Genomic DNA, 23,466 nt, shown 5'->3' on the forward strand with positions numbered 1-23,466 from the left:
GTAAATGTACCTGAATGATATTTTTTTTTCCCCCTGGGTATAATTCTACAATTCATGAATATGTATACAATATATTGCGCTGCAGCTTCTAATGTACATTAAGAAAAGCTGTAATTTCAGAACTCTGTATGACACTTCAGAGGATACTTTTTCCACCAGACAGTTTTTGTTTTGTGAAAGGCTATATTTAATATGTTAGAAGTAAGAATTTTTAAAAATTGTCAGTCCTGAAAATTCAATCTTAGATATGTATCAGCAATAAAGGCTCTGTAGGCCAAATTCTGTCTTTATGCATAGACAACCTTATTTTCAGTGGAGTTTTAACCTATAACAACTATTTGCAGAATTTGTCCTATATTTCAGTCTTAATCAACTTGAAATATTAACAGGTGGAAAAAATGAAGGCTCTTTGGCATAACTATGGTAAACTACAACCTTAATCAATGAGAACTAAAAACATATGAAAACGTACGTGTGTGTGTGTGTGTGTGTGTGTGTGTGTGTGTGTAATATATACCAGATAATCTTTTTATTTTAGTGACAAATTTTGGTATGCATTTTTGTGCAAGAACACTGTTGGTGTACATATATTATGACATGTTCTTAAAATAGCATGCATGTCACTCTTTGAAAGTCTGGTACATGAGGAGCAGATACATTCAGTAAAAACATACCAGTTTCATAGTCATCTTTTGGGAGCAGAATTCAAAGTTCAGTGGTAAAGTAGCAAAGTAGTAAAATATACTTTCTAAAGTAATTTTACCAATGTAAATAGAACTGTTTTAAATATTGAAGTTACTGGAGAATATATTAAAACAAACATAGCTTTCTTAAAATAACAATATGCTTAATAGGCAGATCATAAAAGCATAGGACTGAAATGAAGACCTCTTGATGTACTGGTCTAATCTTCTGCACTCAAGGTAGAATTAAATATTATCTAGAGCAGGGGTTCTCATCTCATGGCCTGTGTCAGTGCACAGATGTGACCGATGATATCCTTGCTGCCATATAGGGGTGTGTGAGGAAAGAATAAGTATATTGCTGCGGCCCACACACACAGCTGCATATATGGCCCCGATCTAGACCAGTGTTTCTCAACCTTTATATAAAAAAAAAGTACCCCCTTTAATAATTAGGTACTGGAGGGCTTGTTTTTTTTTTTTAGTTTTCAGACACACAACATTTCTTTTTATTCCTTTGCAACACATTTGTTTAAACAACTCAACCGTTGCCAGGCAGGTAGTGACATTTTTGGGTGTAAAAAGTAGAAAAATAATAAAGTGCTGTAAAACTTAAAACAAAAATTTCAGTTGATGTACCCCCCAGACTTCTCTTCAGTATCTCTAAGAGTACTCCTACCACTGGTTGAGAAACACTGATCTAGATTAGTGTTTCTCAAAGTGGGCTCCGTGAGACATCTCCAGGGGCTCCGTGAGGTTGACAAACTGGAAACTTAGATAGGTACAACACATACAATCAGTGGACCGCTGGGGCTCTGCATAAGTTTTTACACGTGTAAAGGGCTCCAGAGCCCCAAAAGTTTGAGAACCACTGATCTAGACTATCCCTGACAGATGTTTGTCTAACTTTCCAGTGATGGAGATTCCACAGGTGCCCTAGGCAATTTATTTCAGCGTTCAACTAATCTGACAGGAATCTTTTCCTAATGTCTAACCTAAATGGTCTTACTGCAATTTAAGCCTGTTGTTTCTTGTCCTTCCTCCAGGGTTAAGGAAAATATTTTTTCTCCCTCTTTGTAACAGTCTTTTGAGTACTTGCAAATTATGTACTCTCACAGTCATTTCTCTTTTCCAGACTAAACACACCCAACTTTTTCAATCTTCCCACATAGGTCATGTTTTCTAGACTGTAATCCATTTTTGTTGTTCTCATTGACTGTAAGGTCAGAATGACCAATCTTCTAGTCCAGTGTTTCTCAGCCAGTGGTACGAGAAACCTTAGGGGGTACTCAGCGAATTCTGGGGGGGAGGGGGGGGAGGGTACGGCAACACAACCGAAATTTGTAGATAACTGAATCTTTAAGTTTTACAGCGCTTTATTATTTTTGTACTTTTTACACCCCAAAAATTTCACCACCCGCTTTGCTACGATTAAGTTGTTTAAACAAATGTATTGCAAAGATAGAAAAATGTGTGAGAACTGTAGATACTGGGGGTAATTTTTTTTAAGGGATACTTTATGTAAAAAAAGGTTGAGAAACTCTGTTCCAGTCTGACCAGAACATTACAGGCCTCAAATCTGACCTCCTTCCCCTCCCCCACCTAGGAAAAAATTTTCTGTAGTAACTGAGCCTTTTTCATCTAGTGTCCCATTACCGGCCATTGAAGTTACCTGACTGCTTGCAGCAAATTTCAGCTGCTGTCATAAGTCACTGTGGTGTCCTGCTCCATATACAGTGATAACCGTTTGGCCGCGTGCCTGTTTGTTCCTCTTGTGTTGTGTTGATTTCTGACAAGTAGTCAACACAGCAGATGCAGAGGGTCTCCAAAGACCACAAAATCAGATAAGGATTAGAGGTGCCCAGCCAGGCTTATTGTCAGTGATAAGACAGTGATAATTGTCAGGCTCTACTGAACCACTCTGTGTATGTATCCCCTGAAAATGGACTAGCTCAGTCAGTGGGAGATTCCATTGCCCCCTTGGTCAGAAAAAGACAGCCTTTCCAAGTCACGACTTTATATATAGGTACAAACAAGTTACACATCACTCCTGATGTATCTGGTTGTTACCGTCTGACAATACCTAGATACCACCTATCAACGTGCATCTGGTGGTTCAATTAGAACATCTCAATTCATCATGCTATCATTTTAGACCCTTTCCTGAACCTGGGTCAGTATGTCCCTGTTCTCTGTAGAGAGTGGTTATTAAGGTCCTTTTTAACAAGCTGTTAACTTCATTCTTGGATGTGCTTTCAACCTGTGTCCAGTACCAATTACTGTTTTGTAGCTGGTACCTAGTACGAATTACAGGCAGTCCCCGGGTTACATACAAGATGTCCCTGGTCTGCTCGGGTGTCCCTGGTCTGCTGGGGGGGTCCAGCGGCTTTGCTGGACCCCCCCACCCCCAGCAGACCAGGGAGACGGGAAGAAGTGGCGACTAGCTGCCCGTGAGTTCCGGGGCGAGAAAAGCCCCATTCGTAAGTGCGGATCCGCGTAAGTCGGGGACTGCCTGTACTGTTTAACACCTGTGCCTATTTCCAATTAGTGTTTTACACTATTATCCCTGTTCATGCCAAATTCTGTGAGCAGGGCACATGCCTCTTGCTCACAGCTTGGCTTAGCTTTATATTAGCAACTCTTGACCATTGTGGCCTATGCCTCACACCAGGCCTGTGATTCATGGGCTTATGTTTCTGGCCCTTCTCTTACTACATATAGCTACATGCCCATTGTGGGCAGTCTCCTCATACCATCCCTTCTGTAAACTTATCAAACTCAGTTTTGAAATCAATCAGTCAAGGATTTCTCCCTCTGCCCTCATTCCTGACCCTCCCTTCATTCCCCACTCCCCCCCCCCCCCGGAAGGTTAAGAACTTCACTGCTGTGAGTAGAGACCTTTGTTTAATTTCAAGCCTGAAATTGATAGCCAGTTTATAACCTTTTCTCTTCTTTGGGCATTCTCCAGTTTTTCCAGAAATGTGGTGCCCGGAACTGGACATCATGCTTCAGTTGAGGTCTTATTGGCACAGAATAGAATGGAAAAAATACTTTCTCTTAGAACCTTCCTGCTAATACATCCCAAAATGCTTGCTTTTTTTACAACATTGAGGATTATTTGTCGTGTGGTTGGATCTAAAATAAATTGAAGGGAAACCAGGACACTCCAGGAAGACTTAACCACTTATTTATTGCAAGCTTTGAGCAGTTAATATAGGGGTTTAAATTTCACAAGCCTTAAACAATTACTATACAATTTAAACATTAAATACTATAAATTCTAAAGCAATTAATACAGTGCAAAGCAATGCAAAAGCAATTAATAGAAGGATATAATACAATAATTAAGCCTAGTTCACTTACACTTCACTGGTATGCTACCTACAGTACCAGGCAGAAGGTTGTGGTCCCTTTGATTCCTACCCATCGGAATGCCATGTACTGCTGTAGCCGGTATGAAGGGTCTATTTACTTATAGTTACATGGAGCAGGACCTGAGAGTCAATCTTGCTCATCACTCCCAAAGATTCTTCTTACTAAGCCCATTTTATACCGAAGTGAAAAGAGGTCATTCTGATAATATTTACCAGTTATTATGTATTATATATGATACCTAAAATGCCCAATACCCTTTTTGGTAGACATCCTGCTACTCAGGATGTTGCAAAAACTATGTGCATAGTTAACAGTTGTATGACTGCATCTGTAATTTTTGCTTATCAGAAATAGAAATGCCAGTACAAGGTTGCTTGTTGTGTGTTCTTGATGTGGTCTCCCATACCGTGCTTAATCTACATTATTCTGCAAAACGTTCCTGCCTCTCAAAGCTTCCCCAACCTTGCCTGGACTTGAGACGGTGAAACAGAACATAAACCAATTACAGTAACTTTTCCTGCATTTATACTAGAAATGGTTTTTTAGCTACTACACAGTAGTTATTGAACAGCTTTTTTTCTTTACTAGCACCAAAGTTTCAACCATACCATGCAATTTGGAGACTATTACCCCAAAATGAATTCACATGCTGGCAACTCTAACATTGCAGCAGCACATAATTGTGTCCCAGGTGCAAAAAATAGTACAAGTTGGGGGCTTTCCAGATATTGCATTTCCTCTTGCAGTAGAAGGAAAACATTCTCTCTCTTCTCCTCTCCCCCACCCCAATACCACCACCACACACCCCATACGAGTTTGTGGTTTAACATTTATATCCAGGGAATTGTTCCTTAATTTTTTAAAAAACATTACACCAACTGTTATGTATCTTGTACCAAACATTGGCTTGTCTGTGGTAAGAGGGCAGGTTTTCTTGCTCCTTATGACTTAGGGCCGCTTTTACTTGTATAGTGCACATTCCCCCCAATACACGCTCTTAGCGCACGTTGACTTAATTTCATATTTGCTTAAAAGCAATTAGAAGGTTGTGTATATTAATGCGTTACTTGCTTCGCTTATACAGGCAGTCCCCGGGTTACGTACAAGATAGGGACTGTAGGTTTGTTCTTAAGTTGAATCTGTATGTAAGTCGGAACTGGCATCCAGATTCAGCCGCTGCTGAAACTGATTAGTTTCAACAGCGGCTGAATCTGGACGCCAGTTCTGACTTACATACAGATTCAACTTAAGAACCCCAGGCATCCCCAAGTCAGCTGCTGCTGAAACTGATCAGCGGCTGATTCCAGGAAGCCTGGGGCAGGGGCTTCCTGTAGTCAGCCACTGGTCAGTTTCAGCAGCGGCTGACTTGGGGACGCCTGGGGCAGAGCAGCTGGGGTGCTGCCAAGTTGGTCCAGCAGCGCCAAGGAGCGGTGATGCAGGACCAACCGGCAGCGCCCCACCTGCTCTACCACAGGCCCGGGGCTTTGCTCCACGTCTCCCTGGTCTGCTGGGGGGGAAGGGGGGGCCACTAGCTGCGCCCCCCCCCCCCCCAGCAGACCAGAGACACGGGGAGCAAAGCCGCAGCGGTGGCGGGGTGCCTCAGAGGCACGGGACCCCTCCGCCTCCCGGCTTTGCTCTAGGTGTCCCTGGTCTGCTGGAGACGGTCCCCAGCAGACCAGAGGCACCGGGAGCAAAGCGGCAGCGGCGGCCAAGTCCCGCGCCTCTGAGGCTTTGCTCTGGCAAAGCCTCAGAGGCACGGGACCCCTCCGTCTCTCCGGCTATGCTCCAGGTGTCCCTGGTCTGCTGGAGACAGTCCCTAGCAGACCAGGGGCACTCGGAGCAGCTTTTCTCGCCCCGGAGGTTGAGGTGGTGGGACTGCTGCGCTCTGGGCGGTCCTGCTGCCTGCGAGCTCCGGGGCGAGAGAGCCCCATTCGTAAGTGCGGATCCGACATAAGTCGGATCCGCGTAACTCGGGGACTGCCTGTACAGTAAACTTCCAGTGATCTGGCACCTTTAGGACCCAGGGGGTGCCGGATTATCAGATATGCTGGACTATCGGAAGGGGGGGCCATGAGGGATCTGGGGTGGAGTGGGGGCATGCGCCCCTTGGCGCTATGGGATCAACCTGGCAGCACTCCAGCTGCTCTGCCCCGGGCAACCCCAAGTCAGCTGCTCCTGAAACTGACCAGCGGCTGACTCGGGGAAGCCAGGAGCAGAGCAGCTCCAGTTGTCTGGCTGCCCAGAGCACTTTCGGGTTCCAGATGCTGCCGGACCATCAGGAGTGCCGGACCATTGGAGTTTTACTGTACTACTTTTCTGATATCTATTGCTTAAGTGCTTGATCATGTTTCCTCAGCATCTTGTTAGCAATGTAGGGATTTCAAATAGTCTAGTTTCCATGCCCATCCTATTAAGTTTTTCTGTCGTTGTTCCTTCTTAACAGTCTTACGTATTTTAATACATATATTTTGTCTAGTAAGTCCTTTTAAGTATTTAAGAATATTTTACCTTTTAATAAGCATAGTTCTTTACAGTAATTGCAGACTGGTAAAACTTAAGACACATGCAAAGATGTTCAGTTGTTTATATTTCCTTAACTTGTCTTAACCATAAACCATTTGAACCTTTACCAGTCTAGACCATCTTAATCTCTTTTTCATTTCTGAAATGTCACCATATAGTTTTAATCCCTTAATATATATATTTTACAGCAGTTAAACAGAACTTTTGGATAGGATTTCAATGGTGTGATGTTTTATAGTGTCTTTGAATGGGCATTGCACTATTCAAAAGAGCTCAAGTACCCATAAATATAATATATGTTGAGAGCAGAATATGATGGCACTTTGAATAAGTTTTTTGGTCATTGGGCTACAACAGTCTCCTTGGAGTTGTCTGGTCTAATGGGACACAGGGTTTCAATCTGCTCAGTATGACCATCCTGCCAAATGAGGCAGGTTTCAAATGTGAGGATGGTCCTGGTATGGGACACAGTATAATCTTCAGTAACAGGTACAGAGTTGTCAAAATTGCATTTCAAGTATTCCTTCCTATCTTCAAGGCATCTATTACTTCTGTCCTTAGCCTAATAAAATACTCCTTTTTTACAGGTTTATAATGAAATGTATTTAAAAACGCCTTCTGTTTCTTCAATCAAAAATGCATTGTCATCTGTGACCAGAAAGGAGGGTGCACAGTTAACAGATGCCTCAAACACTTCTGTAAACATTTCAAATAGATTAGTATCTTCATCTCATTTGGATCCTGAAAACAGGTTTGTGAATATGTGCAAAGTGGATTTCCTTTAATCTCAGTAATAAATAATTTACAAATAGAAATTATGGTGTTTGTAGTATGTCAGTTGGCAGGCTGTCACAGCCTTAACAGTGATTGTTATCTGTGGTATTACGATAGCTCTCAGACTATGCATTTTGCAGAATGAAAGCAAATGTAGGAAGCATTTCACTAACAAGAAGGAAGATTGATTACCCATTTCTCTTAGGGTAAGTCTAGACTAGGGGTAAGTCCCTGCTTCTAGAGAACACATCTGCTCTTCCGGGGAAAAAAAAAGCAGAAGAGCAAATGCGGTCTTTCAGAAGCCCTGTCTTCCTCATTCCGTGGGATCTTCAGAGATTTTTTTTTTCTGAAATTTTGGTCCAGTGTAGATGGGCCAGACTTGGAAAAACCTCTTCCCAAAAAGAAAAAGGTACGCAAATTGCAGAACACATTTTGCATAACTTTTTCCAAAAAAAAGTTGTAGTCTAGACATAGCCTTATTGAGGAAAGACTGCTTTGAGTTAGCCTGTCTTTCCAGTATGATTTTCTCCAGAAGCATCCATTGCAGGCAACTTTTTATAATGTTGTTACCCTTGACCAAAGCTGCTTAGTAAGTTTCAGAATATTGTGTGAAAACAAGTCAGTTGCTAGGTTACTATAAAAATGGTTGACTTATACATTCATTTATTTTATATGCACCCTGACTAGCGTAGCTTTTCATTAACATTTTTTCTAGTCAGAAGATGCCTTGTATCTGAATGGAACAGATGTCAGTATCGTCTTTCTTTTGACTTGGCCTGTCTCTCCTAAACTCTGATACTGAATTAGATAACTAAAGATGTTACTTCCATTTTCCCAAATAGTCTTGGATGAATCCTTCTGAGTTGGTTCAGCCATGATACCTATTCTCTCCTAATGTTAACTCTTTTATTCACTGTGTGTAGTGTCCATTCACTCAATGTCCAGTTTTCAGGAGCACTCAAATGTAGTATTTAAAACTCCTATAGTTGACCTAAAAATTTAGAAATTTAAAAAGTGCAGGTATTTAGAATCACCAGTGCAGTTTAGCAAGTGTACTTTTATTTTCATAACCACTGTTCTCACAGTTAGGGAAAAAAGAAATTATTTTGAATAATGTAAGTGGTTTACAATAGCTGATTTTTTTTTCTCTTCTCTCTCAACCCACAGCCTTAAACGGAAGACTTCTGGTTGTTCAACACCTATTACTTTAAAAACACCACGATTAAATAACCACTCATTTGACAATCACACAGATGATGATGATGAGGATGTCATCATCTTAGAGGAGAGTAGTACTCCAAAGCCTGCAGCAGACTGTGATGTTGCAATAGTGAAAACTGAACATATTAACGTGGAACAGGGTAGCATGCAGAAAGAACCTTGTAGTGCAGCTAGTTCAGAAGCTAAATATGAGCAGTGGACTGCATCAACCCAAACTGAAATCCCAAGTTTAGTTGTTAAAAAGGAAGAAGATGATCATATAGATATGCAGTTACCCACGTCAACTTTGGAAACAAGTCAACAAGAAATCAGTAATGCCTCTGAGATGTCTTCTGTGGATTCTGGCATCAGATTAAATGAACTAAGAAATCGACTACAAGTAGCAAACACAGAAAAAGAAAACTACCAAAAACAGTGTGAAACCTTAGCCAAACAGATGAAAATACTAGAGCAGAAGATACTAGAAATGAATGATAAATATGTGAAAAAGGAAATGTGTCATCAGTCAACTGAGACTAGTATTACGTTCCCAGATGACAGACTTGAAAATGTTCTAGAGAAAAGTCCAGAAGAAGTAGCTATTTTATATGAGCAAGCCTTAAAAGAAATAGAAAAGCTAAAGGAACAGTGTAGTATTCTGCAGAACTTAAAAACTGAATGTAACAGATGTGCTAACAATGAAAATAAAAATGAGGTAGATGAAATTGCTGTGCAACTTGATGATGTCTTCAGACAACTGGACAAATGCAAAACTGAGAGAGACCAATATAAAAGTGAGGTATGTTTAGTAATTTGGCTTATTGCAATGTGAAGCAAATATACAGGGGACTCTTTTAAAAAGCTATCACAAAATTCATCTGGACAGCTTCCTATGGCATCTGTAGGGCTCCATATGAGCTAAGGAAGTAGCCCATTGAATACACTAGAGACTAAGGGTCAAAATTTGTGGATGTGATTGCGAATACAAATTATAATTATCCAGATGCAAATTAGTTAGTTGTAAACAATTTAGGATTATCTCACTAATGGATATCTCCTGTGCACAAGCTAAATCTTGATTGCTGTAAATTGCTAAGTCTGTGAATACCTTTTCATTAATTTTTAGAATACTGTTACTGCTATTCCAGAAATTCCAGTATGAATATTTTGTCAAATTGTTAAATTAGCATAGCAATTCTAGTAAGTAAATTTATCCTGCATTGTGTTCAAGTAGCACAACTAATAACGGCCAGAAAAGGTACCAAGAATTGAACTGGAATAGATTTAATTTCTTTTTTTTTTAGAAATGATGCCCCCGGAATAAGTTTGAGGCAGCCCGATAGACAAATGTACGGAAATAGGGATGTAAGCCACTAGTTGACTATTCGAAAAACAAAAGCTTATTGGATAGTCGACTAGTCCTGCAACTATTTGCTCCCCCTCCGTCCTGTCTTTCTTGCTTGCATGCATGCTTATGTGCACTAGACTTGAGAAAGGTCTGGGTTTTGCATTTTAGAGATCCGCACTGTGGTCAGGACCATCCAGGCTCCCCTACAACATTTAGCTTGTGATCCACTACAGTATGCTTTCCTAATCATTTATTTCACGCACATTTTGAATGTGTGTAACTAATTATTCCTTCCTAAGAGGAGTACTTTGCATTTGTCCAATTTCATTCTGTTTTTCAGACCATTTCTCCAGTTTGTCCCAATCATTTTGGATTTTAGTTCTGTCCTTTCAAAGCATATACAATGTAGTAGAATGTATAGCCTGTTGTTCATAACTGAAGGAAGAAGAAAAAGGAGGGAGTCAGTGCAGCCCCAAAAGTGAGAAAAGGCTCCCAGCTTTACAAATACAGCAATTTCCTGAAGTCACCTGGACAAACATTATTGGAATAAGTTTAGGCTTGCTGTATTAAGTTTAGAGGTTATTGTGAGCTAGAGATTGGTATAATTTCATGGGGGCAGGAGACAACAGCCTTCCAGAAGCTAGTAATAGGTGGGGTGATTAGGTAAATTAATACAGGTTGTAAGAAGCCAATTCCTGGCTCATGTCCAGTCCCAGATGCTGCACCTCTGCTTTTTAAATGTAAGAGACTATTGGCTTTTAATACATTTAAAAATCAGAAGTGCGGGCAAGGGCATGCCCTGGTGTAATCTAGGGATCAGGTGTCCCAACTTGTTCTAGGTCCCACCCACACACTTTACGTGTAAAAAGGCTGAAGTGCCCCGAGGAGAGACAGTACAAGCTGGGAATCAGCTGTCCTGACTTGCAGTGTGTTCCCCTCTACCCTTCCTCCGCAGCACCTCAGCCTTTTCAATATATTAAGAGCCTAATGGCCCTTAATATATTTAAAAGGCAGAACTGCAGCAGAGTTCGTTCCCGGGGCTGGGAGCTAATCCTGCTGTGGCTCTCCTGGTTATTAACTAATCGACTAGTTGATGGGAAATCCATCTACTAGTCAATTAGTTGATTACACTAAATTTAACATCCCTATACAGGGCTTCATTTGCTTTTGGTTAATTCGTTATTTGTTTTTGTGAATAAATAATGGTGTCTTTGGCTTCTTTACTACTTTTTTCACATATACATGTGGTTAGAAGTTACCCTGTAATATTCATTATTTCCAGTCCATGGCATAGGTTTGTTAAGATTGTATGTAGTTCAGTCTTTTTTCATTCAAATGTCTTTTGACGACAGTCTTTCCATGTCCTTTCTCGCTGTTCTTTGACCTATGCTTTCTTGCTGTCACTGACAGTCCTAGATTAATCTTCCCCTAGTTCAGTCCATATGCATTGTTTAAATTAGGGATGTTAAATTTTGACTAATCGAATAGTCGATGCAATTTGCATCGACTGTTCGATTAGTCGATAGGGCACCCTAGGACTGTTGCTAGACTTGAAAGGAGAGAGCCCTGTGGGAACACAGGGCCAGCAAATCAGTCCCATGCTCCCCGTGGTGTTTTAAAGCGGCAGAGCTGTGTGGAGCCTGGGGTCAGGTGGAGGCTCCCCTGTTGACACTGGGATCCATGTAGCATTGCCACTTTGAAATGCTGCAGGGAGCCTAGGATCAGTCCCCACTGATCCTGGGCTCCATGTGGCACTGCTGCTTTGAAATGCCATGTGCAGCCTGGGGAAACACCAGTTGGCTCTGGGCTGCACACGGTGTTTCCACTGGCCCCAAGCTCTATGTGGCACTGCTGCTTTGAAGTACTCCTTCTCCTCTTCCCCTCGCCCCTCAGGCTGACTCTTTCTGATAGAGACAGCAAGGGGTGGGGGGAAGTGACTGGTTGACTCGCTATCCAATAAGCATTTAAATCAGAGCTGACTAGGAGAGTCATGCAGAGAACGTTTTTTTCCCTTTCGGTTTAATTTAATTACAACTTCCCCAGTACTTCTACTGTTTTTTTTTTCCATTGCCATATATGCACACCGGGGAGTTCTTTTGAGTTCTCCAGATCTTGGTCTAATGGCATGAAATACGCTTCCCAAGTATACAGATTCTTTCCTATTCAGCTTCTCTCCAGACACTCCAGTCAACAGCTCTTCTGCCACTCTTCCTTACTTGCATAATTGCAGTATTTTTTGTTAACCTTCAAATCATGATCTTCAAACACATCTGCCTACTCTGATGCTGTATTTACCATTCGTTTTTGCTGTTAGCCAGAAGAGCCAGCTTATCAGCATAGATTACTTTTCTCTGTCTATGCGTTCAGTTCTCCTATTAACTCCTTCACAACTAAGATGAAGAAAAGTGGACTCAGTATGTTACTTTGTCTGACTCCCACTGTCTCTTCAGAACTCTCCAAAATTCCATTTATTGTTAGCATCTTAGTTCTTGACTCTCAATACAGCTTCTCTCATTGATTTCTGAAGTCTCGCACTTCAATTTCAATGTCAAGTAATTAATGCAGAATTAAGTCATAAGAAGATGAATAAAGATGAATAAATGCTACATAGCACTTAACCCTCCATTTATCTTTCAAACTTATGTCTAGTATTTCTTCCATTCCTAAAGTTCCTGTCTTCCTCTCCAATATTTTCCTCCATCTTTGACAAATGGTGTTTGGACCGTTTGCATCACCCTTATCCTTCCTGAGCAGTGTGCACTTCCCCTACGGTTGCCAGATGGTTTCAGCAAAAATACCGAACACACTAAACATGACATCACAATCTACATTATATCTTATTTAGAAAGACATTTATATTTTCTCATTTATATTTTTTTCAATTTGTTTCCCGAACAGAGAGCTCAAATACTGGACTGTCTGGTTCAAAACCGGACACCTGGCAACCCTAAATCCCCCATTCTTTTAAGGAGGATCCCAGCAAACACACAGTAATTTAAGAAGCCAGTATCTTCATTTGTGTTGATACTTGCAACAGTTATCTCCTCTTCATTAGCTTCTTACCATTCTTCATCTTATTCAGTGCTTTTTACCTACTGTATAATAGGCATGCTAGGTATTATATAATTGAATAGTTGTGTAACGGCATGAACTCTTAGCGGTTACATGACTATTGAAGAGTCCCAGGGGAAGGGCTGGCAGACAGTCGGCTCCCAGCGAGGCCCCTGTGCTTGTGCGCTGCTGCCTGTGTATCAGAGGCAGCAGCAAGGAGTGGCAGGGAGAGCCAGTCCACAAGGGGAGCCAGTTTGAAAACCAGTCTAGGCTTATCAGTTAATCATGTACTCGACTACCCAAATGCTATCAAACAAGAGAATTGCAACTTCAAGCATGTTCAGTAATTATGGATAAGCCTCAAAGGGTACTGATCACTGTAGAGATGTCAATGTGTAGTTGACTACATGATTAACTGATAAGCCTAGGCTGATTTTTTTTTCCATCTCTCTACTCCGTCTTTACAGCTAAACATCACACAATTCCTATCCTTCATGCAGAAAGATCTCATTTCATTGTTCCTCTTTTTGCCAAGCTAAAAACCAGTTTCTTAGCATCTTCGAGTTTTCTGTAATTCCTCTTCAGTCTCCGTTCTGATGTTAGCAATTGCCTTTTTGCCTATTATGTGTGCATTTACTTTTCATCATGACCTGCTTTCGCTAAATTGTTTAATTATTCTTGTACATCAGACTTCCATCACCGGCTAGTTATCCAAAATCACCCCATTTTCCATATTACCTTCACTTTATGAAATACTCTTTAAGCAAGTTTAATATTTTCTCCACTCACTTAACTGTCTTTGGTAAAGCATGAAAGCCTTCCATTACTGTTGGGCAAACTCTTTCTTCTCCCTTTTACATAACTCCCAGTGAAATTTCTTTCTCATCTTTATTTTTTTCTTATTGCTTAGGCTGTATATTTTTTAGCTATTAATACTTGTGATATGGAGTGAATATGTAGCAGAACAAACTTTGCCTTTAGCATTTTCATACTTCTCTTGTAAAATTATAGTCTACCTGGGCTTTGCTTTTCCAGTATAATATATATAGTGAATTTTTTTTCTAAATATTATTCACCACTGAAATCCCATTAAACACTACTCAACCCAGTTCTCTTATTTCTTTTACCAAATCCAAATTTAACCCCCACTCTTTCAATTGGGTTCCCTTCAGAAATATAATGCCGGTCACTAACAAGACATTGTGCTCATTCGTAATCACTAACTATGCCAGTTAATTTGTAAAGCTGCTCTTCTCTAAGACATCTGGATTGTGGAGCACAGTTGGACATCAAATAATCCTGCTGTCAACCATGCTGTTTTCCTCTTCTGACTTTCCTTGTAGCATCAGTGACCTGAGCTGCTAATAGCTACCCCATTCATCGTCTTTTCTCAGCAAACCAAAACACTTTAAGATTATACTTCTGTAGTTTCCTGCAGATACATTGCATTTTTTTTCTTTCAAGCCATTGCCTCAACCACCTCTCTTGACCTACACCTACGTGAATGTATGTTCCAGATTGCTAGTCCCAGGACTTTGTCAATTTGTCTCTGTTCCCCAGAAAAGTGTCAAGTTTACATGGTTTTTAAATATTTGCATTCAAAGAACACACCAAGAAACTAGGAGCTAAGTTGTCCACTGATGATGGCTGCCCCAGTATGCTCACTCTACTTGGTTTTAATTAATTTTGCCGCCTTGATCAACTGCCATCCAAAGCTTCTGAGCCTCATCCACCCCATCTGGCATTTTATATGAGGAATAATATTTGGTTTTGGAGAGGAACAATTTAAAAATTGTACACAAACTTGCTCTAGTTCAATGTTTTTTTAGGTGTTATGGAATTTAATGTTGTAGGTGCTATAGAATTTGGCAATTTGTCTCCATCTTCAGAATGCTTTCACAGGAGAGTATCTATACTTGGCCAACTTTTTTTTTTTTTTGCTCAGCAAGAATTAACTAAAACCAAGGAAGTGACTGCTAACTTAAAAAATTTGATGTTTTAAAAATTCTCACGGGATGGATAAAAAATTAGTTTATGAAAGATCAGTTCTTTAAATGTTACTAACTTTCTGTCTAGCAGTTTAATACTATAAATGTGGGGGGTGGTGATTGGATTTTTTCTTTAGCTCTTAATTGTTCTAGAATTTCAGATTTTTTGTAGATTGCTCCCTTGCATGTTTATGCTCATCTACACAAAGTGGTCAAGCCTCATAAACAGCCTTACTCTGAGAACACACGCTCAAATACAGAATTATTAGTAAATTTCCTATGCTATGTTTCCATTCAATACCACTTTCTTACATCTTGATCTTTCACAAGTAAAAACGCTGAAATGATTTAGCCAGTGAACACTCAATCTTCAGGGTTTGCAGCGTAAAGTCAAAGGGACTTGTGCTCCTAAATAAGTTTTGAAAATCCAACTGTTTGTCTAAGTTAGGTTTAAGTGCTTAACTTCAGGCTTTTACAGATGCCAAAATGTTTAGTATGTTCACTGATACGTAAATCTAACTTGTGATTGTTAATACTGAAGTAGTTTTGTTTTGAACTGAAAGATTTTTTACAAAACTTTTAACTGTAATTTTAACCCCTGAGACTGCAAACATTTGTGTACAGTCATGTTGGTTTCAAGCAGATGAGTAGTCACATTAATGTAAATCTGATATTCATATGAAGAATTATGTGCCTGCTTAAGTTTTTGCAGGATCAGAGCTTTAACTTTTAATATTTTCCTGTAGTATTTTTGTAAAATACAGAGGATACCCAACCAGTAATAACATTTTAAAAAACAATTTAGTTCTGCTGCAGTAGATTACAATTATAATGTCAGATGAGTTTTTTAAAGGTTCAGCGTACTTTTTAATCTAATCACTTGATTTATATAGAAGACAATGATTTAACTCATCTTGTTTCCAAATTACTCCACCTTGACTTCAGAAGTATACAATTAACTTACTTTGATTTTTACCTATCTCAGATTGAACTGCTGGAAATGGAAAAAGCTCAAATTGGTTTTCAGTGCGAAGAGCTTAAAAGAGAAGTTGCGCAGTTAAAAGCTACAATTCCTCAAGTTGTTGCATGTTCAAATAATTCTACAACAAGTAACATTGAAGATCCTGTCAGTTATTCTGATGAAGAAAGGTATCGCTTTTCTTTCTTTTAGACCAGAAACTTTCCTGGAATAATCTATGGGGTTTGTATAAGATTGTGTAATCTTTTGTGGGTCTTTGAATCTTCACTGTCCCTTTCATTCCCCATTAATATTCACCCTTTATCTTCCAGAAATATTTCAGATTAGTTTATGTATATGTCCAGATTGCAAGTGCTAAATCCAAATGTCTGGTTTCTCTGAAAACCTGTAAACAATATTCCTCTTCATCCAAGTAGAACAATGGCTTTTTATTACAGCTGACAGCTTGCTTACCATTTACACAGCACACTGGCATTGTCCTTTTTTGAGGAGCTACTTCATATGCATATTAGCACATGTTTGCACTACAAAATTAAGTCAACATGAGTTAGGTTGACCTATAGCCACTGTAGTAAATAGACTGTTCATGTTTAAATAACCCTCCTTGTGCCAGTGATATGCATCCTTACCAGTCTAGGGATGTGAAAGGTCAACCAGTTACCTACTAAGCATCACCTTTATTGGGTAATGCTTATGGGTAAATGGTTAACCAGTGGGCCTAGCTGGACTGGAGCAGTCCCCCATCCGTGTCGTGCCACAGGTTGCTCCAGCCTGGTGAGGCCAAGTGCACTGTGCACAGGGATCTTTTCCACTCTGGCCTACGTAGCCCCCACCCATGGCATTGTGGGCTCAGCCTGGCCTGGCCAGAGCAGCCTACAGCACAGCAGGCCCAGTGCCACGCTGGGAGTGTGTGGGGTGGAAGGGAGGGACTGCTCCAAGGTTGGCCAGTTAATCCTAGAATTCACATTTAAAATGATTAACAACATCTTTACACCAGGTGCACTTGCATTGATTTTTAAATGAGGGTCTTTCAGGGAGCTGACAGCCAGAGCCTTGCCAGCCACGCGGATCACTGGTGCAGGGCTGACAGCCCAAGCAATGAGCCCTTCTGCAGGTCTGACTGGGAGCCCAACTGCTCTGGGGCTGATGGGAATCAGCTAGTCGAGGCAGGGCTGGGTCTGATGATGGTTTGATCCCCATGACACTAGCCTAGCCAGCATGAGGGCAGGGCGCATGGTTGTTTGCCAGCCAGTGGGTTTGGGGCTGATGGCACTGGCTCTCCATAGGTGAAGGGCAGGGCTGGGGCTGATGATGGCCAGCCAGTGATTCACCCTGCATGGGGGTGACGGGGCTGGAAATTAGTGAATAGCATGCCCCAGGCTGGGGCTGATGGCTTTTGCTGGCTGTCCCTGCATAGGGCAGCATGGCTGGGGCTGAGAGCATTGTCTGATCACAGGTAGTGATCTTGGGGATAGGCAGACATAAACAGAGGGTGGGCCACATGATTGGCCCTCCTTCACCTCAGTGGGCTGCAGCAGCACTCAGTGAGGTTCCACCTGCAGCCCATAGGCACTCTATCTGCCTCCTCCCCCATGCATCTCACATGCACTAGGGAACCAGAGCCCAGCCCTGCCCTTCCCTGCTCCTTCTCCTCCTCCCCATCATCTTCGGAGTGCCATGAATCACCTGTTCTCCTTCCAGAGCTGTCCCTGTGGGTGCTCCACTCAGGGTCAAGGTGCTTCCCTGCACCTTTGATTGGAGATTTTCTCAGCAGTGTCTCTTCTCTCTCCCTCCCTCCCCCCGGCCGTCTGCACGCTTTGTCTGCCTGATGAGCTGTCAGATAAGTAATACGTGCACGGTCCGGGCTCCTCAGTTCTTTCTCTACCGTCCCTGGCCAGAGATGGAGTTTACAGCAGTCAAACTGCCCACCTCAGACATAGTTTGTTATACATACTTATATAGCTACTTAGTTTCATTTAACATACAGTTAGTTATCTTTCTTTCTGCTTTTAAAAAAAACCCTCCATTTCAACATGCCGGGCTCCCCTGGTTTCAAGAGGTGTTCCTCTTGTAAAGAAGCCATCCCTGTGTCTGGCCACTCTGTGTGTCAGATGTTTGGGGAAGTCCCATGTCACTGGAAGCACTCACTGTCAAATTGAAAGTGCAGACTCAGAAGGACAGAGAGCTGCGTCTGAAGCTGTCACTGCTCCAGGACTTGCTCAAAGGCTGTGCATTGGACCCTGGATAAAACACTGCAGAGTCTCAGCAAAAGACCTGCTTCCTGCGCTTCTCGAAGCAGAGGGAAGAAGCACAGACTTTCAGTCTCTTCAGTGTTAGCCACTCCGCCGCTGAGCACTTTTGTCTTTGCGGGCACCTCTGGTTCCCCAGCCACTGTACAAGGTGCTGAGGCAAAGGGCTTTCAGTTGCCTGCCTCTCTGAATGCACCCTCAGTTTCCTCAGTGACCTTGGAGCTGACCTTAGGTGTGCAGCAGCCTATTTAAACAGCAGAAGTGGCACTTCCCTTTGATCCTGCCACTCTGCTTGAGCTTTAAGTTAGGGAGGCTGCCTGCCTGCTCAGCAGTGCAGCACAAACTGCTCTGACTCAAACAGCACCAACAACTTCCACAGTCCAATCATCTGCTCTCCTCAGCACGGCACCACAGTCTCTCTGCACCAGAACACGCTGCAGTTTGGCTCTGTTTAGCACCAGTTTCACAGTGCAGTTGATAACGTGGTCCTCTCCTCTTCTGGAGGGGGGATTTTTCACCAAAGCCACAAGCACAATGCTGCCAGTCTCCTGCGACCCCTCCCCAACTTTCCAGTGGGGAGGAAGATGATTTGGAAAATAGATCTTTCTCCACTCTATTACCCACTTGAGTATAGGGACCCACGCAGACAAAATACACCTCCCACACAGTACCTGTGATATGTTCACCCCTGGATGATGACACCAATACCATTCCCTGGCTACTGCTGTACTGGGGTAACTGGGAACACCACAGAGCATGGCATAGTAATCATCCTGCTACACGGAGGCAAGTCCACAACCCTCCCCCACCAACCCTTCAAGTACAGGTGGACTCTAATGTTGAATCCCTACTGGACATGCAAACAGACATTGCGGGGGATAATTCACCTATGGCACCCCCTTCACCCCAACAAGCCAAACTGCCCACCACATCTATGGATGAACTCTTTCCACTTTCAGGACCTCTTAAAAAGAGTGGTAGATGGACCTCAGTATTGCTTTGGAGCAGGGTTTCCCAACCTCTGGGTCGCCATTACATTTCAAAAGGGTCACCAAGTGTCTCCATGGGTGGCTCTGCCCACTCTTCTCCCTCCCCCCCCATTTTTTAATTGCCTTGGGGTCACCAAGTCTTCCTGAATTGTAAAAATGAGTCCCCATCTGGAAAAGGTTGGAAATGGCTGCTTTGTAGGAAATCTTGGATAACCAACATGAGCTCACAGATATATTGCAAGTCACTGCTACCTCCAAAATAGCACTCCCCATTATTGCAGCCATGCTGCAGCCTGCACAAACTATATGGCAGATTCCTGCCTCCTTCACACCCACAAGCAAGCGCATGGACCAGAAGTACTTTGTTCACTCTAAGGACACTGAATTCCTCTACACACATCCTGTTCCCAACTCAGTAGTAGTTGAAGCAGCTAACCAGAAGAACAAGCAACACCAACAGTTCGAGACCACTTCATCCATCAAAGATAATAGAAGGATGGTGGCATTTGGGCAGAAAGTATACTCCTCCTCCACCTTGCAATTCAGGGTTGCCAATTATGTGGCGCTATTAGCAAAATATGACCACCGAAACTACTCCAAAATACAAACTTGTATTGATGACATGCCTAAAGACAGGAAACAACAATTGCAGGCACTGGTCTCTGAAGGCCAACTAATATCCTGCACAGCACTTCAAGCCACACTAGATATTGCAGACACAGCTGCCAGGTCCATAGCCACAGCAGGCGTCATGCGTCATGCGTCCTGGCTCTCATCTTCCTCCTTCCCAAGGAAAATCCACACTGCAATAGAGGATCTTCTATTTGATGGGCACAAGCTCTTTGCTGCTAACACCAGTGAGGTCCTCCACTCCGTGAAGGACTCTTGAGCAACCCTGAGATCCTTAGGCATACAAACACCTATGCCAAAGAAAACACAATACAAGTATCAGACATTCCAATGACAATACCCTTATTACTCACACCAAGCACAGCATGGACAATATGATACTCATTACCCGCCACCTTCTGGGGTGACCCAACCCACCACCTCCAATAAGCAAATTTTGAAGCATCAGTCAAGAGCATTGAAAACAATCTACTCTCTCCAGTGCTGCTAGTGACCAACCCATCCTTCACCTTCCGTCTACAACCATTCTTCCATAACTGGGAAGCTATCACTTCAGATGGCTAGGTTGTGGAGATCATTGTCGGGATGAACCATCCCATTCATATCTCCACCCCACCCCTCAACCACCACCTCCTCCCATCTCTCTTCAGGGACCCCTCACATGCTATTACTCTATTCAGAGGTGCAATGCCTTATCCACCTTGGAGCCATGGAGCCAGTGCCTACTCACCACAGGGGGAAAGTTTTATTCACGTTATTTCTTGACAGAAAAGAAAAATGTGAGATGGAGACCTATTCTAGACTTCTGGGGTTTGAACAAATATGTACAAAAACAAAAATTCAGGATGGACACTTTTTTCCACAGTAATCCCAGCACTGGCACAGGGAGATTGGTCTTTCCAAAGTAAAGGACAGTGTATTGATAGTGGTCATTCTCAAGTGTAAATCTGAGGAAGCGTCTGTGCCAGGTGGATAGTAACAAAAAAAACTCTCTTGGAAGTTGAGAGCTGAAAACCAAAGTGCCACGAGTGCTTTCAAAGCTCCTGGCAGTGGTAACAGCATATTTAAGGAATCAGAACCTGATAATCTTATGTCTTGACGGTTGCCTGTTGAAGTCTCCAACCCATTCTCATGCTCTTCATGCAACATCAGTGATGATGCAGTGCTTCCAAAAGTTGGGCCTACAAATAAACAGACAAGTCACCTGCGCAAAAAATCCACTTAATAGTCCTTTCTGAACTCCATTACTAGTCAAGCCTCACTGCCAGAGGAAAGATTCAGAGCAGTCTGCAGTCTCGTATACACACCATTCGCATAGAGGCCATCAAACTCTGGAATTTGATGCTTCAAACACATCACCATATCTGCCACATACCTACCCGGTATCCAAAACACCATTGTGGACAAACTCAGTTGTTGCTTCCCCATACAACACTAGTGGGAGTTGGACAATTACGTTCTACATGCCGTTTTTCAAAGCTGGGGGTTTCCCCAACTTGACCTATTCACAACAGCCCAGAACAAAAAGTGCTCAGAGTTCTATTCCAGAGCAGATCTGGGATCCCACTTCAGGAGGGATGCCTTTTCGCTACCATGAACCAACACGTTTTTTTATGCCTTCCCACCTGTACCCATACTCAACAGGGTAATACAGAAGATCAGAACAGACAATTCACATGTCATCTTAATAGCACTGACATTGCCCAGGCAACTATGGTATTTCTTCCTGACACGAATGTCGACCAATCCCCCTCCCAGTTCAGTCCAATCTCCTATCTCAAATGCAACGGCCAGATTCTTTACCCCAACATACTGTCTCCACCTCAGAGTCTGGATACTCAATGGTTTTCTCATGAAGTGTGCTAATGAACCAGTACAGGGAGTCCTTCTGCACAGCAGGACACTAACCACATGCACTACCTACCTCCAAAAATGGAAGGAGGTATGCTGCTTGGTATATGCAAAAACATACCTCCCCAACCTCCGTACCTCTCCACTCAGTCCTTGATTATTTACTGGAACTTAAATCCACAGGCCCCTCTACTAACACTTTTAAGGTCCATCTCGCTGCCATCACCACATTGCACACACAGGTAAATAATGCCACTGTTTTTGCACATCCAATCACCAAAAGACTTATGAAGGGCATCCAGGCATTATACCCATATACCAGACCACCAACATGTCCCTGGGATCTACATCTTCTCTTTAATGCACTCATGCACAAACTTTTTGAGCCTTTGACCACGTGCTTTCTCCTTATACCTCTCCGTGAAAACAGCTTTCCTGGTTGCAGTCATCTCTGCCAGTAGGGTGGGAGAACTTGGAGCTCTCATGGCATATACCACCTTCTTTCAAGATAGTCATGCTTCACGTGCTCCCTAAATTTCTACCCCAAGTACATTCTTTCTTCCATCTACACGAACCCCTTCACTTACCGACATTCTTCCCGAAACTACACGCCAATACTTTTGAGTCTGACATGCACACACCAGACGTGCCAGGGCACTATAATTCTATTTAAATGGAATTAAACCATTCAGAAGGACTCCTAAGGTTTTTGTCCCCATGATCTCATGAAAATGCCATCTCCAAGCAGAGATCTATATCAGTGGTGGCCAATCCATTAAATGAAGAGAGCGTAAACAGCAGTGGAAAAAATGTGAAGAGCTGCATTAGAATTTTGTTTTGAGCAATTTTTATTGAGGGGGAAAAAAAGGAAGAGCTCCCTACCAGCCCCACAGAGTTGTTGAGGGGGGAAAAAAGGATGCTGCCCCTTTAAAAGACAAGACTTTTTGGCCACATCGGGCTCCTGTTGGCTGCCGCCATCTTGGTGACACCATTTTGAATTGCCGCACTGGACGGCTCCCCTACCCCAGTGAGCACAGGTAGCTGGGGACCATTTCTAGGAGTGCAGGGGCAGCTTCACAAGCTGCACTTTAAGGAGGGAAGAGCTGCGTGCAGCTCGCGAGCCGTGGGTTGGCCACCCCTGATCTAAATGGATAGCTAACTGCATACGCTTGTGCTACCAGCTCAAACAAGTCTAGCCTCCTGTCTCTATCAGAGCGCATTCTACATGTTCAGTTTCCACGTTTACAGCCTTCCTGTGCAGCTTTCACCCTTGTCGACATATGCAAGGCAGCTACATGAGCATAAAATCTCACGTCTGCACGACACTATGTCCTCTTACAGGACACTGCAGTTGACACTAGATTGGGCAGAGCTGTTTTGTGTGCAGCCTTCTAGCCTCATCCGAAGCCCCTACTGTCTTCAGGGACACTGAAGGTGCGTCCCCACAGCAGGAGGTCGACAGGAGCAAATGCTCCTGTCGACTTCCCTTACTCCTCGTGAGGTACTGGTGCCCTCAAAGCTTGATATAGTGATGAATCTCTGGCATGATAAGTATAGATATGGCCCTAGTGTTAGGTTTGAGCTGTAGCTCTGTCTTGCTGCATCATTTGTGATCACTCCTCCATCCACCAGCATTTCCTTTGATCCTAACATCCATCTTTAATATACTTGTTACTCCCTGGAAGGATTTACAAATACTTTAATTTGTTGCATTAATCTGGGACACCGGCAGTAGCTGATGTCCGTGCTCCTATCTGAAAAAAAATGCAGGCAGAAAGGAGAGATCTAAAAAGAATGAGCTGGAACTAACTTTGACCAGCAAGTTG

General features: G+C 42.6%; 1 protein-coding gene across 2 annotated transcripts in view; it reads left to right on the forward strand.

The window, feature by feature from the left end:
* The window catches only part of MORC3 (MORC family CW-type zinc finger 3), a 71,113-nt gene that overhangs the window by 44,573 nt on the left and 3,074 nt on the right, over positions 1 to 23,466 (forward strand). For both annotated transcript variants that reach the window (XM_075911648.1, XM_075911658.2), the window contains 3 exons: positions 7,169 to 7,332; positions 8,523 to 9,354; positions 15,928 to 16,091. In XM_075911648.1, coding sequence (XP_075767763.1) covers positions 7,169 to 7,332; positions 8,523 to 9,354; positions 15,928 to 16,091 — 1,160 coding nt within the window. The remainder of the gene's footprint in view (positions 1 to 7,168; positions 7,333 to 8,522; positions 9,355 to 15,927; positions 16,092 to 23,466) is intronic.

This window comes from Pelodiscus sinensis, chromosome 1, assembly GCF_052426305.1.
Source record: "Pelodiscus sinensis isolate ZL-2025 chromosome 1, ASM5242630v1, whole genome shotgun sequence".
Classification (NCBI taxonomy): domain Eukaryota; kingdom Metazoa; phylum Chordata; order Testudines; family Trionychidae; genus Pelodiscus; species Pelodiscus sinensis.